The sequence below is a fragment of the Chrysemys picta genome, chromosome 8 (genome assembly GCF_011386835.1).
Source record: "Chrysemys picta bellii isolate R12L10 chromosome 8, ASM1138683v2, whole genome shotgun sequence".
Taxonomy (NCBI): Eukaryota; Metazoa; Chordata; order Testudines; family Emydidae; genus Chrysemys; species Chrysemys picta.
In genome coordinates, this window is record NC_088798.1 from 25,721,800 (window position 1) to 25,740,779 (window position 18,980).

Sequence of the window (18,980 nt, forward strand, 5' to 3'; positions counted from 1 at the left end):
CCACCTAAGTAACATTATGTCCTATAAATAGTCATAATAATCACTATACATTAATGTTGTGCTGTAAATGCCCATGATTGCCAAGTGGGACTAAATAGCGGAATAAATGGCCACACTGGGATACTGCCGTTCATGAAAAAAATTAGAGAGTTGAAAAAAAATTGGGAAAGTTTTAAGTGTAATTTGAACAATATTTGCGGTGGTGGTGGCACATGCTTGTTTCTTCACAGCAGGCAAAGATTACAGGTGGTCTATTCTGCAGCGCTTCTCTTGCAGTCTGAAACTTCCAAAGCTGGGCTGGCTGTGAGGATAATTATCTCCTAAATGCTGCAGCTTCTTTGAAATTCACTTTCAATTCAGTGAGGAATGGAGGGGAAGTAATTATTTACAGAATGAACAGGTCTTTCTTAACCTAGATCTTATTTATAAAGTTCTGTAGCACATCTCCAACTATAACAGTGAACATAAGCTTTCATTGGTTTAGTAGAAACACTCCCTCTCTTCCAGCCAGCACAATTTCAGAGTTGAATCTTAACATTTTATTTTTATCTATCTCGTTCACTGAATTTCCCTCCCCCCCACTGAACCCACTTTGATGTGCCACACTTTCAAAAGCTCTTAATCTGTAGATCTCAAAAGAGTTTAAATCAGTCAACTGGTGATCAGCTGGCCTGACAAATAGGTCATGCAGCTTTCTCATTGGCACTGCAGTTTGTTCATGTTATACAACTCGCTGGAGTATGAGCTTTCTTAGCAAAGCCACAGATAATGTGTAGGTGGCGTTTTCCATTTGGATATTTCTGTTGGTTACATTCTATGCTTTGGTTTTGGTGGAAGCACACAGAAATGAATTTTATTGTAATTACTCTGAACCCAGAATAACATTTCTTAAATTGCATTTGAAGAGGCGGAAAGGTACATCAACAAAACACACAGACTCTGAAATATGATTTGACATGCAGAATATGTGGTACACAATTTATTGATTACACCCTGCCATATTACAGAACCGTTGCTAGTTTCATTATTATTTCATTATTGATTAAAAATGTGTTTTTTTATCATGATTTTATTTTGCTATTTAGTACACATCAAAGAATAAAGCAACATAGTTTGACTGTGTGGTTTTATACCTACTGTAGTATACAGTATTCTTCATTTGCTAAAGGTCCAGTTCTACAAAGACTTATGTATGTTCTTAAGGTTGCAGGATTGGGATCTCCATGAGAAATACAAGATCTTTATCCAGTATGGAAAAGTCTTCCAAATAGCTCAATAAAAATCAAGTCACTCTGTCAGTGACAAACTCATTGGTTACCTGAATACTCAACACTAATTACACTGCATGCCGAAACTACTCAAATGAAACACATGAATCTAAACATAATTAAACAAATTAAGCCATAGGAAAATGGTCAGTACTCAGGTAGCTTAACCTAGGGAATAGCTAATTTCCAAGAGATTTGGGGAGCAACTAGAAAGTGCTATGCCAGTATCCCATGGGAACTGAATCAGGTTCAGGACTCCTGTCTGCTCACAGTTCCACCAAGCCAGGAACCATCTCCTCTCTTCCCTACCCTGTTGGCTCATTCAATGACAGCCATCTACCACCTGTTGCTGAGTCCTTTCTCCCACTCTCAGCCCAAGAAGCAACAGTATGTACTTGCCACAGAGCCTGGTATAGACCACAGAGCAGCTGAAGAACAGACTGGCCACCAAAGCTGGTCAGGAAGTGAGAAACTGGCTGCCTCAATTTGTGGCTGAGGGCCAATTTCAAATGTTCACAGTGGTAGATGGCTAAAGGTGAGGGAAAGGCTTATTCTGGAAATAGTAGTGGAAATGAGAAACCTGTGTGGCATGGGGCATGTGTTGATGAGGTGATTGATGTGTCCAGTACAATGACATTTATCCTCAATATTTAGTGAGGACAAATATATTAAGCTCCTAAGATTTAAGAACTCTAAGAACCACATGATAGATCTTCTCTTTCAAGCATGGATCTGTGAGGAAAGTAAAGTATCAGAGTAAAGATGTGACCCATGGATCGGACAGGAGAGTTTTGCTCTAAAATATGTTCTTTAATTATAAAGTCCATTGTAATGTAAACACTTTGTGGGATATTTTCTTTCAAAGGTACTTTTTCAATCTCCCTGAGCATACTGAAGTCATTATGCAGTTAGTAGAGGTGTTTCTTTGCCCAGACAACCTTAGCACAGGTTACACATTTCTATATGAGATAACAGATGATGCGTTAATAGGTATTCCTGTGAAAACACATATGTAAGTGATATGCATCTGTATATCCCCACAGCTTAAGGAGAATATACAGCTAGCAAAACAGATGCAGCAAAACGTTCAGGCCAAGAAATATGTTAGCTATAAAACTTGTTTCTTTATTTCTTTAAACGAACTAAAGGAAACATGTTGAAAGAATCAAACAAAACAGTTCAGTTTATTAACATATTTTACATACAGGTGACCGACAGTAATTACTTCTCTCTGAAAAAAAAATGAAAAGAAGATTGCCACTTGAATTTTCCAAACATGATTTTGACAGAAACATACAATATGTTCAATGAGAAATGTACTGTAAGTAAAGACTTGTATGTAAGGAAAATAGATAAAAACCAAGCAAATTTGACCATTGCTAAAAAGCCTTCTTGGTTATAAATAAAATTATTGAGAGGTGTTCTTTATTTCCACAGAAAAAAGACAGTAGTAGAATTTTATAAACAGCTACATATTTACACAGCCCTCTACCAGTAATGGGACTGGGCCTGATTCTTTAAGGTGTGGGGCACTTCCTGAGAAGGCAGTGGGAACTGAGGGGTCTCTGCACCTCACAGGATCAGGCACTTAAAAGGATGACATGACAGCAGACCTTATAAGAGGACAACATTGGAAATGCTGAAGTAACATGTTTAGGCTGCAATCGTGCAAAATGTACATGAGTAGGCCCGTTGACATCAACAGAATTATCACACGCTTAAAGTTAAACACATGTGTAAGTGTTTGCAGTATCTGGGGCCTGGATGGAAGACTATTGCATGTAACAAAGGAAGCAAAGGAATCTGCTATATTTACAATATATTTTACACTGAAACTAAGGCACATACCCTTGCATTTACACTTGCATTGATTTGCCCATGTAACTTATGCTCCTGCATTTTAATTTGACAAATAAGGTCAAGATCCTCAAAATGAGTACCAGATGACAAACTCATAAAAACATTTCTTTTCCAAAACCTTCTCAAGTCACAATGCTGGACGTAGTAGATATCAATCTTTCAATAGTTAAATAAAATCAGCACCAAATTCTTGTGAAGATATTCACAAAAGAAATTGGACTTACAAAATGTCTAATCCAAGTTATTTTATTAGACCAGACCTCAGAGGAATTCCTTACAAGTTAAAAAAAGATTAAGATACAACTATATATTTGGGAGGGAGGAGAGAATTATATGAAACCACAAAACATTTTAAAAATCTACTTTAAATTGAACAAAAGCTTGGGCTGAAGCAGACCTATATCTATGAACACTTTAATGGAACCCGTTCCCTGTAGATGGTAATATACAACTTTATGTGAAGAATCTCATTACCACAAAAAAGGCAACAGGCATGTTTCCACTAGCAAAGTGATTAATAAAATCTGCTGTGCCAGTTGGGTTTTTTTCTCTTTCTCTTTCTCTCTCATGAACTGCAGATATTTCTAATATTAGAAATAAATCCTAAACTATGAAAAGTCTCTAGCATCTTTAGGAATTCTACTCCTTTTCTCTTCTTGTTTATGATATTTGTTTTACAATAATCCAGCTTCTCTTGTGTATGTATACCAATTGTACACAGTGTAGTATAAATACCGTGCATGAGTGCACATTTAAGTACAGTGCCTATACTGGAGAGACAGTTATTGAGTTAAGAGAGAGAACTGTTCACTAGGTCATTTCATATTTTCACAATGCTACATTTTCTGAAATAACAATAATAATGGCTGGGTTCCTCCCTTATTCCATTGTACTGCTCATACATATTTTTCTTCCATTTACCTTAAGCAGCTGAAACAGCAAGGAACATTTTTGAATAACCTATAATATTCTTCCTGGATCTGAAATGAAAAGATGGGATTAAAACATGACAAATTTATTAACAGATTAATAAAGCCAGTGTTCCATTTTACTTGGTTTTAAAGGTGTTCAGTATTGAGGTACTGATTTTAGCATTAGGACTGATTTTAGCAAAGGACACCAAATCTCAGAACTGGAAGGTGAACAGTAAGCCCCAGTTCAGATCCTAATTGAAAAGAATGAAGACCAGATTTATTCAACCTTTTAAATTATTTCATAGAGTAGTTGCATTGTAATAATTTTTGACATTGAAGTGCATTGTTTTTAAAACCCTAAACCTGGGAGAAATATCTGAGAAGATAAGAATTTGGGGTGAAATTCTGGCCCCACTGAAGTTAATGGCAAAAGACCCATGGCCTTCAGTGGGGTCAGGATTACACCACTTATGCCAGAGGGCATGATCCTGTAAACACTTATACACATGCGTAACTTCGTATATGTGAATGCCCCCCATTGACCTCAAAGAGCTAATTCAGATGCATAAAAAGTTACTCATGTGCGTAAATATTTGCAGGAATAGGTTCCTGATTATGTAGCTATATATGAATATTCACATGAAGCATTTCCCACAGGAAAGATGGTACTTACTTTTCTAGATAAAACACAAAGAAATATGAAGATGAACATCCCCTGAAACGCATTGAAAATTGTAAAAAGATACGCAGTGGCCACTGATCCCTGGACCACATGGAGCACCCCAAAGATCCAGGTAGCCCCAAGAAGGAACAGGAGAGCAAGAGCACCCCGAGCACAGGACCTAGGAAAAATAACAACATTGCAATCAACGTGGTGACTTATGTCATTTTCTTCCTCTAATCTCTCCTTTGAAAAATGAATGCTTCACAAAGGTCTGAGAACATTTAGCTTTTTGCAGTTACATGGTGTGTACTTTAGGTTGTGCTGCAGTACCATTGTAAGAATATGCTCACAGTCATTGTATAATAGGAAAAGAATAAAACTGGATGGATTTAAAACACTGGCTTTCTTAATCTTCATATAAGTTTCCTCTGGTGTACTGCAGTGCTGTATGATTTGATTTTAAATCTACTGTGAGTGTAATTCCCCAAGGTAAAACATATGTCTGTTATGAAGTATTCTCTCCCCAAAACCAGGAAAAATGTACAGTATGCTCTTAGGTCAGCACATATGCATGGCATCAAAGGGATCTTATGGCTCCCTCATCAGAAAATGGGGCCGGCAGTAAAACAATGCACTCTCTTTAAAAAAAAAAAGATTTTGCTTTTACAACACAAATAGCTTCACATAGTTCCAGGTCAGAATATTGCTGCCTTAATATTCTATACATTGATTGGCTGTGATTTATTTTTGCTAACATATTGTATAGCTCCCTCGCTCCAGCAAATTACAGTATGTTGTCTTGGAAATGAAACCACTCATTACTTCCATATTCATTCTTAGCCCAATCATTGCAGGACTTCCTTAGAGCAGAAGACATTTTTAGCATTGTTCCTCTGAAAATGAATAATTTTCAACTTCATTAAAACCAACTCACTACATGAAGCTATGAAGGATGAGGGATAAGAGAAAGTAATCAATCAAACAATTTCTAAATCCTAACTATAAATCTTGGGCAATGCATTGAAACTGCAGGAGTGTTTCTAAGCAACACAAACAGTAAGTTGTTTTCAATGTTCCCTGTAGTACACTTCAGCTTTTCCTGCACAAACGGTTTTCAAGGTCTCTATAAATCAGTTTTAAAGAGAGAGAGTTGATGGAAAAATCATAGCAGCATGCAAAGTAAAAATCCTGGGGAAGGAAAAAGAAAAGAAAGAAACACTGAGCCTCATTGTACAATTTCTTCACAGATAAAGTGACTCACTGAGAACTTGGTTTCTTTATATATTTATTATATGTCTCTTTACCCAGGGAGAAATCTTTCAGTTCTGATTCAGGTACAATTCCTGAAATCAGTTTTTGCCTGAGTAGGGGCTGCAGGATCTAGTGCTTCAAAAGGAATGGAAAATTAGTTGTTTACCCCTCACCACCAGTCTTTAACCTCTTCTTTATAAAGGGCTAGATTCTCATACTCATCTTGTTTACTCTGCAGGCTGCCCCATTCTTGTCAGTGGGGCAATTTGAAGAATAAGGCATTGCTCTGTGTGAGCAAAAGATGGCAGAATCTAACCCAAAATGAATTTAATGTGATAACAGAGAATTAGTTTTCTTTCTACAAACCATTAAAAAAATTCTCGAGTAGGCAAATTCATTATTTTTGGAATGATCACTTTAATCTCAGATTGTATTTAAAGTGATGGACAGTAGAATTTGTGTTAAAAGGGAAACTTACCTTATATTTTCGTAACAGCTAACTTCTGGCTTTAACATTGCAGTGTGTCGAAATACTTTGTAAATAATCACCCCAAAAGCCAGCAAATTAACCTGAGGGAAAAAATGCTTTTGTTTTTAGTTCAGACTAACATGCAATATCAGTTGTGTTTAAAATAAGTCAGATAAAGATTTCTGTGTACATGGAATCTAAAGAATCTGTTGTTGGGGGCAAAAAACCCTCTCTCTGATCCACTTATATTAAAAACAAAATTATGAGCCCTGTAATAAACAATGATCAAACAGGTCTGTAACTCTATCTCACCTAAACAGTATCACTGACAGTAGCCTGCAAATGTGTTTATTGATTTCATTGGGAAGTCTCTTAGCTTTCCTGCTCAAATTTTTTTCCTCTGTGGGTGTGTATACATATAAAAATAAAATCCTACAGATTTATCATTATACTCAATATTGATAAAACTTGCTTTTTGTTGCCAAATAATATTAATGGCATCATATAATCTGAGGTCTTTAGTGTGTGTAAACTTTCAAGCGGAGTAAAAAACAGAGGTTTACAGAAAGAATTTCAAAAATAACTTTGGTTGAAGGGTTTCTTGCTGGGTATTATGTGTTATATTTATGTTTGTTTGACTGAGGAATAATGTTTTAGTGATTTTTTGGACCCACTTTATGATTATGGTGCTTTATTTGTTGTTGAAACAGAAAAAAGAACTAAAAAAGAGGTTTTGCAAATGATGCTCAATTTGCTTGCTTGGCTAGGCTTCGCTGAGCTTTCATGTTTAAGTTTCTACTACATTCCTCTTACAAGATGTATGGATTTGCGGTCTTCCTTTTTTAAATTTCTTATTTTGGTTTGCAGCATTTAACATCAGCATCTATTAAAAATGTTAATAAATTAAGCAAGTTTCAGCTGGATGTCTTCCAGATTCTATTTGTAGATGCTTGTGGGATTACAGCTGTAGACTGAATAGAATTAATACCTCCCTCACTTGTTTCTCCAGAATGATTGTGTATTATTTCCCCCCTTCTCTTCCTTTAAAAAAAACATTATAAAAGTGCAGCATCACTATTAAAGTATCGGTTTAATTTTCTAACATTTGCTATGTATGGTCTCAGAACATTGTTGATTATGTTGGGGGGGTATTAGGTATGTTGTTAAATGCAGGTTCTGCTTTAATTAGCCTGCTTTAATACAGTAATAATGTATTTACAATTTGATAAGACAGGAGAGAGAGCTGATTAGTAGTTTAGGGAATTAATTCTTCATTGAATACCTTGCACTTGCATAGATCATGAGAGATTTTCTGAAGCTACTTACATTTAAAATTGTAATCTATAATATCTCCTAAACCAGCAATGTTTCAAAGTTAATTATAAGTAAGTCAGTAGTTGTGATAATTATATGCAGAGTTACTTTTTATCATATATTTGCTGGTGAATAATAGATCAAGTAACTTCGTATATACAGTGTAGTTTGCATAGCCAATCTAATGTATTTCTTAAAATACTGTCTAGAAAGTAAGGTAAAATGTGATCAAAATACTGTACACAGAGAGAATTCTCACTATAATTTCTCTATAAAGTGGCATAAGATTGGAAACCTTTGAGTCATGATACAAAGCATGTGGCCTAGTTTCCATTCTATGGGCCTGTTCCAAAACCCACCAATACCAAAGGAGAGCCTTTTCCATTGACTTCAGTGGGCTTTGTAGCAGGGCCTATGGGACAAATCCTATTATTCTTTGCCCATGGACAAAAATGTCCTGAAAGGTGAGGAATGGGGCAGCCCACAGGGAGTAACTGGGAAAGGGGTGTACCGGTGAGGGAAGATTCCATTTCTCTGGATCCCAATGGGATTCCCCTACACAGACCATTTACTCTGTCTATTGAGCAAGGTACTAGGATTTGGCTCTCTGCATTAATGTAATAACCATTAATTCTAATAATTTGATTCATCAATTAATTCTAACAGGAATAATCTGTATGTATCAAGGGGATGGGTGAGGTTAACGTTGGCTTCACTGGAGTCTGCTGTCAGAACATAGTTATTGTCTCAAGTAGCCTCATAGGAGGTTGTGTTACAGGTAATGACCGTGAACTTTACTGAAATACAGGGTATTTTGCAAGAGTTATTAAAATCCTAAGTAGGTTTTTACCCCATGTTCTAACATTTCCAAGCACTCCGTACATAAAAAATAATGAGCCAAATACATTTGCAGTGTGTATAATAAAGTGAGAATGCTCAAAACAGTGACTTGTATGCAAATTTTTCAAACCCTAGCAGGAAACTTCTTGGACTGCAGCTTTGCCTGTTAGATGACCCAACAGTAGGTGATAACAAAATATTTGCAATTGCCCCCAAGGAGCCACACTTTTCCCAAGTAAGGAAGGAAGGAATTTACAGTATGTCTTGTTATAAAGTTTGTTTTCAATATAACAAAGGCTGAACGGCTTGAGAAATCGTTGCATGTCCTGACGGGGGTTCTGTGAAGTATGTATTTGTTTTTGGTCTGCTGTGCTAACACCATATGATCTAATGGGGGAAAGGGGAACTGTAATGTCCCCAAGAGATATATCAGGTCTGGAAACTGCATTCTCCAGCAAAAAACAGGGGAAACTGCCATGTACACTCATAAAAACCAGGTGCTGCTGGGCAAGTGGCAAACTGAATTCTTATTATTCCACTTTCCTCCCTTAACATCAGGCACACAAATTAAAAGCTTCTGACGTAGAGCCCAAGCCTGCAAGGCGCTGAGCAGCCCCTCCCAATGAATTTAATGTGCACTCAGCAACTTGGAGGATTGGGTGCTTTGCAAGTACAGTTTTTGAAATTACTCTGACTTTTCAGTAGTGTCCTATGAAGTTCAATGACATAAGTGGTTGGCCAAAGAAGATAGAGGAACCGCCCCTACCATATCATCTGCAGCACATTACCTGCTTCTAAATGCATTTACAAAAGCATATTTAGCCATATTTAACCTTCTAGTAGCATTTATGTACACTGGTATATTTGTGATTCTACAGCTTTGTATGTGAACAACAAAAAAAGTGAAGGCACGTGTAAATGAAAAGCCTTCCAAAAGGAAAATTAGCTATAATGTATGTTATAGAGGGAGACAACTATATATATATGAACCAATGTAATCCCAGATTCCTCCAGCAAGAGTCAGAAATCCAAATGACATCCTGGAATGCTGGCTTTTATGTTAGGATCCATGATGGATCTGAAAATATCAGACAGCTCCTTATTGGGTACACAGCTAAGGAAACTCAAGGAACATAAGTTATTTCATCTTTTGTTGGCACCTTCCAGGCATTAGACAGCTGGCTTTGAATGCATTTTGTTGTCATACAGTAATAGAAGTGCTATATTTTGATTTGTCCAAACACACCCTTCTTTGTAGGATCCTCCATATACAGGACAGGAGGATTCAGAAATCTGAGATAAAATTCTGCCCCTAGTGAAGTCCATGGAAAAACTCCCATTGACTTTAGTGGTGCCAGGATTTTACCTAAGTGTTTTCTGGAGGAATGGTGGAGTATCAAAAGATTTGCAGGTAAGAAAGACACTACTCTGAGCCCCATCAGATGCATAACTCAGTCTACAGTTTAAATATGGCCCTCATACATGTATGTAATGGTCTGGATGATGCCCTGCTGGAGAAAAACTCATAGGATTAAAAAATATGCAAATTCCAAGAAACCCACAGAGGTCTCAACTAATCAGCCTGTCATGAGATGGGATTTGTTTGCTAATGGAATCAGCAAAGGTATGCCCCTCAAGCCACAGTTATTCCATGATCATGGAGAAATCGTCACCTCTACCCCGATATAACGCTGTCCTCGGGAGCCAAAAAATGTTAGCATGTTATAGGTGAAATCGTGTTATATCGAACTTGCTTCGATCCGCCGGAGCGCGCAGCCCCCCCCCCCCCCCGGAGCACTGCTTCACCGCGTTCTATCTGAATTCGTGTTATATCAGGTTGCGTTATATCGGGGTAGAGGTGTATTTGAAGTGGTTTCACTCTCCTTGCTTGTCTACCCCAGCCCTGTATTAGGATGGCTCCCTCAGAAGCCTGGGTGTCATTGCTTCCCTGCCTCTGCTCTCCTACTCTTCCATTGACAACATGAAGTTTTCTGGGAACTGGTGATATAGGGAAACAGTCCAACAACAGTGGTGTGTGGTGCTCCTGGGTCTGCAAGGACTCAGAAAAGTACTGAAAAATAACACTATGTTATTGTCTAAACAAATTACAAACTTCCTTGTTGATCTCTAACTGTATTTTGCAAATTGTGTAATCATATAAAGATGATAACATAGGTTTTAAAATGCTAAATGCTCCAAGCTGTTGGAGTCCTGCTAACAGCATATTGCTTAGCAACTACTAAGTTTAAAAATGATATTTAATTCCACTGTTACAATGTTAAAAATGGAGTATTTTATAATGGCAGAATAACAATGTTACATCCTGGAGTAAATATTATGTTTCTGCTTCGCATTATATGAAACACTTCTCTATTTAGCATCAAATACTAATTATTTTTTGTTGAGTGCTGAATATTACAATGTATAAAATGTATTAAAGCATGCAAAATAACTGCCTGATTCTGCTATCCATACTTATGTTGAGTAGCAGCTTACTCCATAAGTAGCCCTTACTAAATCACTCTGACTACTTGAGGAGAAAGGGTACTACTCAATGTGAGTAAGGGTGACAGAACACAGAGCTTTCTGAGCAAGGAGATTTGCCATCATTTTGCTCCATCAGTTTGTGTTACAGTTTTCAGATTTTGCAACGAAGAGAATACTTATTTTTTTGTAATGTACAGAATGTGTGGCGCAAGAGCAACTGATTGCACAAATATATACAGTAGGTTTCTGCCAGATGCTTTGTTATAAGCAAGAGCATCAGAATAACTGTTAAAATGAAATTGCCCAGGACTATCTAACCTTAACCCTTTATAAACAAACAGAGCAGTAATAGTTTAATCTGAAGCTAAGCTTTTTGAAGCTATTTCAAGTACAAATGTATTTACCGAAGAGAGAGGAATGTGTACTTTCATAAATGCTATTCTGGTTTAAGAACACTGAAGACACAGTTTAGCTTTTCACAAGATATTAAAGTCCTTTTAGTTCCAGACTCTAAAGCTCTCCATCATTACAAAGCAGAGCTAGTACAATAAAGAAGGAGCTAATTCTAAAGATTCAGACGTACTAGTTCTGATTCAGTCTGAGCACTCCACATTCAAACTTCAAAAATGAAGCCCCAAAATCATTCTTTTTTCCTTTCTCAGTCTCGGTCTCAATAATTGATGAAACCATCTATATGCTGATGTCAGATCTCACAAAAAAGAATGAGAAAATTTCTCCTGCTGCTCTCTTAGGCATATACTTGAATTTTTTACATACATCAGATTGAATTTGGCTCCTTCAAACAATGTCTGATGTTCAGCACAGTTGTATCTTATCATTTCCTTCAATGACCCTTATTATCAGTGGTGGAATTAACGAGTCTGTGATGGTCTGAATTCTGCCATGAAGAGAGAGAGAGAGAGAGAGAGAGAGAGAGAGATCTGTCTGGCTACCTGACTAATGGATGGGTAAAACGACAACAGTTAGTGGGACATTATTTCTGAAAGGGTAGAATAGAGTTAAGCTGCTAACAATATAACAGTTCAAGCTTCAAATTGAAAATGTATGCCATATTAATTGCATAAAATTGCACACAAGCTGGCAGTCAAACAGTCTGGGTTTTGTTTCCTGTCTGATTTCTCTCATTATCATCTCCCAAATGAATACAACTTCTTAAATGCTTTACTTAGACAATAGTAACCTTACGCAGCAGTGGAAAATGTAGGGAAAAAATTAAGAATTTGTTTAGAATAAAGGAAAGGTCTGCAGTGGTTCATGCTAGATTTTGTGACTCTAATTGTTTAAGTAACTTCACTTATTTAAAAGTGTGAATGTGTGCTGGTTGAGTTCATTTCAGACCCTGTCTCAATAATTATGACATCTTCTCATAAAGTTATGTAGCTATGAATATTTCATAATCTTTTTTAAACACCTCAAGCTGTGGATTTAGCAATTTGATAAGTGAATAGTTGTCAACATTTCTGAGAACACTTTTAGGGAGGCCTCAATAAATAAATAAGTAATTTTTTGCATTTCTCGGGGGACTGCCTAGCTTCTGTTCTCTGAATCATTCTAGATTCAATGCAGTTTGTCAATGGATTGCAGGGGGCTAGATCCACAAAAAGGACCTTCAGTATTGCCCTGTCTAATGCTTAGGGGCCCTGCTGCCTAGTGGAATCCGCAGCGCTGAGTTAGGCATCCAGGCTCCCTATATGATGCATGGGAAGAGTTAGGCACCTAAGAATGGGATCCACAAAAGCCAGTAAGCTGAGCAGGGAACCACCTAAGCTAGCTAATAGGAAATGCTGAGGAGGGGAGTGTGGCCTAACACCTGTCCTTCAAAGGGAGTGAGGCACGTCTTTCCACACAGGATTCACAGCTATGAACCCACTCCTGGAGTTAAGTGCCGATGCCAGGTCAGTCCTTCCACAAGGGAAATGAGAATATTGACGTGGTGGTGCTGAAGTCGCTGCTCCAAGTCAGGCAGCATGGAGATTTGAACCTGAGTCTCCCATGCAGGTGCCCTGACCACTAGACTACCACCACCTTCTCCCCTTCTGCTTTGAGTAAGGTCCATTCCAGCAGGCTCTGAAAGCACCTACTGGATGTGGTCCCACGGGTGACATAGGCAGGGAACACCCAGTCTGAGAATCCCACTGGAGCTTAGATTCTCAGCTGTGTGGAGTGCACCAGGATTTAGGCAGCTTTGCACACGCCACTGGCAGAAATTTAGACAGATTGGGAATTTTGGTACCTAAAGGGTTTGATGGCAGGTGTGGCGTTTTGAGGATCTAAATTTTGGATATAGGTGCCTAATGAGGCAGTTAGGCTCCTAAATTTCTCTGCAGCTCTAGCCCTGATTTACTAGTTAATTCTGAAATAGCTTTCTTTAATCTCGATCCTGCAGCCAAGGGCGGACTTCTGTGCCAATGCAGAGATCCATGGGACTCCATTTGGGCATAAAGGTGTCCTGCTTTTATTCTGTTGTAGGACTGTGGCCTATACTGGTCAGTATATGAGAGAAACTAATAGTTCTGATAGGTCTATATCAATAAACTATTTACTAGATTGAATCTGCCCCTTTTTCTGCAAAGACTCTGTACCCTTTGGGCCAAGTCTTAGGCTCCTCTTAAGTCCCCACACACCTTCAAAGAGGTGCAAAGAGGATTTAAATCTGCCTTAAAGCAGTGCCTGAAGATTTCCCTTGCATAAGGGCATCCTTAACTGGTGTAGCGCTGGCTACACAGGGTTTGGCCCTGCTCCAGGACCCCAGGCGGTGGGCATTTGGGGTGTGCAGGCAGCTGGGAGGTGTGGGGCAGAGTGATCAGCAGCATGACACCTGGGGATACTCGAGTCCATTGGGAGCCTACAAATACAGGGTGTGTGTGTGAATATATAGCAGACAGTCCCCTCCATCCCACAGGTGCACAGAGTGCTGCTGTGATGCACAGGGAAACTGGCTTTTTTTTAAAACCGGATTCATTCATTATTTGATGTATTATTTATCAAACACATTTTGACGTATGGATTGCTCACAAACTATTTGCTATGACCTGTCCCCTGAATATTCACTATTTCAGCTGTGTGACTGGTCACTTAAATCACATGGTATTGTTTCCGATCCCAGGTTGGGTGACTCAAATCCAAAGAGCTTTCAGGGGATGGCCATGTGACACTGCCAAGGAGAATACTCCTATGACTCTGTGGTCATGGGAGTATTTGTAACATTTTTTCTGCAATCATTTTTGTGAATAAAAATTCCCTCCTGTGAATGTTTGTGAAAGATGAATCGAAGTAGTAGAGTGGAAGCAAATTCCCATTTGAATAAAAACTTATGCTCATGAATATTTTTTATTTTTACATAGTATTCATCCATTGATGGTGGTGTCATAGAGATAATCATAGCTCATCATTAGGAAAAGTATAGAGGACATCACTCTTCTCTGTAGATTGTCTAAAGCAAACCCACGCATTCCTTTTAATGAGCACTTTAAAGAGAGACAAAATAAAGTAGCTCCAATAGCATTTTAAGGGATAGAAAAGTAAGAAGAGAAGTCGTCCAAATGTCAGTGGCTTCGGTGAAAAGCAGCATGAAGGTAGAACATACATGTGGATATGGTTTCTGTAGCTAGAAAAGAAATGGGTGCTGAGTGAAAATGTGGGGGATTGGGCTGGCTGTGGGATGTAGGGTTGCCAACTTTCTAATTGCACAAAACTGAACACCCTAGCCCTGCCCTTTCCCCAAGCCCCCGCCTCTTCCCTGAGGCCCCACCCCCACTCACTACATTCCCCCTTCCTCGGTGGCTCGCTCTCCCCCTCCCACTTCCACTGGGCTGGGGTAGGGGATTTGGGTGTGTGGGGGGGTGAGGGCTCTAACTGGGGGTGTGGGTTTTGGGATGCAGGAGGGGGCTCTAGACTGGGGGGGTGGGGCCGAGGGATTTGGAATGTGGGAGGGGGCTGTGGGTTGAGGCAGTGGGTTGGGGTGCAGGAGGGGGTATGGTCTCTGGGCTGGGGCAATGGATGACGGGTTTGGGGTGCAGGAGGGGGCTCCAGGTTTGGGGGGGCTCAGGGATGGGGCATGGTCTTACCTCAGGTGGCTCCTGGTCAGTGGCACAGTGGGGCTAAGGCAGGCTCCCTGCCTGTCCTGGCACCATGCTGCATCCCGGAAGTAGCCAGCAGGTCTGACTCTTAGGCGGGGCAGGGGTGGGGGGCAGGAGGCTCCGTGCACTGTTCTCGCCCACAGGCACCGCCCCTCCAGTCCCCATTGGCCAGCGTTCCCAGCCAATGGGGGTGCAGAGTCAGTGTTTGGGGCAGTGGCAGTGTGTGGAGACCCATGGCCCCTGCCAACTAGCTGGACCTGCTGGATGTTTCCAGGGCGCAGTGCGGTGCCAGGACAGGTAGGGACTAACCTGTCTTAGACCTGCTGCACCACCAACCAGACTTTTAATGGCCCGGTTGGCAGTGCTGATCGGAACCACCAGGGTCCCTTTTCAACCGGGCATTCCAGTAGAAAACCAGACACCTGGCAACCCTAGTGGGATGGTGTCACGTAGTCGGCAAGGGTAGCTTGCACCTGGCCTGTATTCCTCTCCTTCTTTCTTTCCTTGGTTGTTTTTCCATGATGGAGGAAATTTTAGTTTGGTCATTGGAATGTTCCTCCAGTTACCATGAGTGAGCACAGGCCTGGAGAAGGTAGCAGTGGGCCCTCCACATACTGGCAGAAACTAAAAAGGGGCTGCCAGTGGGAGTTGGGGCCTTTCTTATACCACTGCTAACAACCTGAAAGTGCTCTGCACCCATGCTAGAAAGAGCTGAGAAAGAACTTTTTAACTCTGATAAGTGAAGTTGAAGATTGGGCTTTGTGTGGCAATTGAATCATAGAATCATAGAATCATAGAATATCAGAGTTGGAAGGGACCTCAAGAGGTCATCTAGTCCAACCCCCTGCTCAAAGCAGGACCAATTCCCAGCTAAATCATCCCAGCCAGGGCTTTGTCAAGCCGGGCCTTAAAAACCTCCAAGGAAGGAGACTCCACCACCTCCCTAGGTAACGCATTCCAGTGTTTCACCACCCTCCTAGTGAAATAGTGTTTCCTAATATCCAACCTGGACCTCCCCCACTGCAACTTGAGACCATTGCTCCTTGTTCTGTCATCTGCCACCACTGAGAACAGCCGAGCTCCATCCTCTTTGGAACCCCCCTTCAGGTAGTTGAAGGCTGCTATCAAATCCCCCCTCATTCTTCTCTTCTGGAGACTAAACAATCCCAGTTCTCTCAGCCTCTCCTCATAAGTCATGTGCTCCAGACCCCTAATCATTTTTGTTGCCCTCCGCTGGACTCTTTCCAATTTTTCCACATCCTTCTTGTAGTGTGGGGACCAAAACTGGACACAGTATTCCAGATGAGGCCTCACCAATGTCGAATAAAGGGGAACGATCACGTTCCTCGATCTGCTGGCAATGCCCCTACTTATACAGCCCAAAATGCCGTTAGCCTTCTTGGCAACAAGAGCACACTGTTGACTCATATCCAGCTTCTCGTCCACTGTGACCCCTAGGTCCTTTTCAGCAGAACTGCTACCTAGCCATTCGGTCCCTAGTCTGTAGCAGTGCATGGGATTCTTCCGTCCTAAGTGCAGGACTCTGCACTTGTCCTTGTTGAACCTCATCAGGTTTTTTTCTGCCCAATCCTCTAATTTGTCTAGGTCCCTCTGTATCCGATCCCTACCCTCTAGTGTATCTACCACGCCTCCTAGTTTAGTGTCATCTGCAAACTTGCTGAGAGTGCAGTCCACACCATCCTCCAGATCATTAATAAAGATATTAAACAAAACCGGCCCCAGGACCGACCCTTGGGGCACTCCACTTGAAACCGGCTGCCAACTAGACATGGAGCCATTGATCACTACCCGTTGAGCCCGACGATCTAGCCAGCTTTCTATCCACCTTACAGTCCATTCATCCAGCCCATACTTCTTTAACTTGGTGGCAAGAATACTGTGGGAGACAGTATCAAAAGCTTTGCTAAAGTCAAGAAATAACACATCCACTGCTTTCCCCTCATCCACAGAGCCAGTTATCTCATCATAGAAGGCAATTAGGTTAGTCAGGCACGACTTCCCCTTCGTGAATCCATGCTGACTGTTCCTGATCACTTTCCTTTCCTCTAAATGTTTCATAATTGATTCCTTGAGGACCTGCTCCATAATTTTTCCAGGGACTGAGGTGAGGCTGACTGGCCTGTAGTTCCCCGGATCCTCCTTCTTCCCTTTTTTAAAGATGGGCACTACATTAGCCTTTTTCCAGTCATCTGGGACCTCCCCCGATCGCCATGAGTTTTCAAAAATAATGGCTAATGGCTCTGCAATCTCACCCGCCAACTCCTTTAGCACCCTCGGATGCAGCGCATCCGGCCCCATGGACTTGTGCACGTCCAGTTTTTCTAAATAGTCCCGAACCACTTCTTTCTCCACAGAGGGTTGGTCACCTTCTCCCCATGCTGTACTGCCCAGTGCAGCAATCTGGGAGCTGACCTTGTGCGTGAAGACAGAGGCAAAAAAATCATTGAGTACATTAGCTTTTTCCACATCCTCGGTCACTAGGTTGCCTCCCTCATTCAGTAAGGGGCCCACACTTTCCTTGATTTTCTTCTTGTTGCTAACATACCTGAAGAAACCCTTCTTGTTACTCTTAACATCTCTTGCTAACTGCAACTCCAAGTGTGATTTGGCCTTCCTGATTTCACTCCTGCATGCCTGAGCAATATTTTTATACTCCTCCCTGGTCATTTGTCCAATCTTCCACTTCTTATAAGCCTCTTTTTTGCGTTTAAGATCAGCAAGGATTTCACTGTTTAGCCAAGCTGGTCGCCTGCCATATTTACTATTCTTTCTACACATCGGGAGGGTTTGTTCCTGCAACCTCAATAAGGATTCTTTAAAATACAGCCAGCTCTCCTGGACCCCTTTGCCCTTCATGTTTTTCTCCCAGGGGATCCTGCCCATCTGTTCCCTGAGGGAGTCAAAGTCTGCTTTTCTGAAGTCCAGGGTCCATATTCTGCTGCTCTCCTTTCTTCCTTGTGTCAGGATCCTGAACTCGACCATCTCATGGTCACTGCCTCCCAGGTTCCCATCCACTTTTGCTTCCCCTACTAGTTCTTCCCTGTTTGTGAGCAGCAGGTCAAGAAAAGCTTTGCCCCTAGTTGGTTCCTCCAGCACTTGCACCAGGAAATTGTCCCCTACGCTTTCCAAAAATTTCCTGGATTGCCTGTGCACCGCTGTATTGCTCTCCCAGCAGATATCAGGGTGATTAAAGTCTCCCATGAGAACCAGGGCCTGCGATCTAGCAACTTCTGCTAGTTGCCAGAAGAAAGCCTCGTCCACCTCATCCCCCTGGTCTGGTGGTCTATAGCAGACTCCAACCACGACATCACCCTTGTTGCTCCCACTTCTCAACTTTATCCAGAGACTCTCAGGTTTTTCTGCAGTATCATACCGGAGCTCTGAGCAGTCATACTCCTCTCTTACATACAACGCAACTCCCCCACCTTTTCTGCCCTGCCTGTCCTTCCTGAACAGTTTATATCCATCCATGACAGTACTCCAGTCATGTGAGTTATCCCACCAAGTCTCTGTTATTCCAATCACATCATAGTTCCCTGACTGTGCCAGGACTTCCAGTTCTCCCTGCTTGTTTCCCAGGCTTCTTGCATTTGTGTATAGGCACTTAAGATAACTCAATGATCGTCCCTCTTTCTCAGCATGAGACAGGAGTCCTCCCCTCTTGCGCTCTCCTGCTTGCGCTTCCTCCCAGGATCCCATTTCCCCACTTACCTCAGGGCTTTGGTCTCCTTCCCCCGGTGAACCTAGTTTAAAGCCCTCCTCACTAGGTTAGCCAGCCTGCTGGCGAAGATG

General features: G+C 41.0%; 1 protein-coding gene across 10 annotated transcripts in view; it reads right to left on the reverse strand.

The window, feature by feature from the left end:
• Positions 1-947: 947 nt before the first annotated feature.
• ADGRL4 (adhesion G protein-coupled receptor L4) overlaps positions 948-18,980 on the reverse strand; it is a 108,728-nt gene continuing 90,695 nt past the window's right edge. For 7 of the 10 annotated variants that reach the window (XM_005302366.4, XM_005302364.4, XM_065554072.1 and 4 more), the window contains 4 exons: positions 6,436-6,527; positions 4,716-4,884; positions 4,050-4,108; positions 948-2,499 (listed from right to left, as the gene is read on the reverse strand). In XM_005302366.4, coding sequence (XP_005302423.1) covers positions 2,490-2,499; positions 4,050-4,108; positions 4,716-4,884; positions 6,436-6,527 — 330 coding nt within the window. In that variant the 3' untranslated portion in view covers positions 948-2,489. Of the gene's footprint in view, positions 2,500-3,912; positions 4,109-4,715; positions 5,895-6,435; positions 6,528-18,980 lie in introns of those variants that run through there. The other 3 variants (XR_010589663.1, XM_005302365.4, XM_042859029.2) reach the window with 3 other exon arrangements.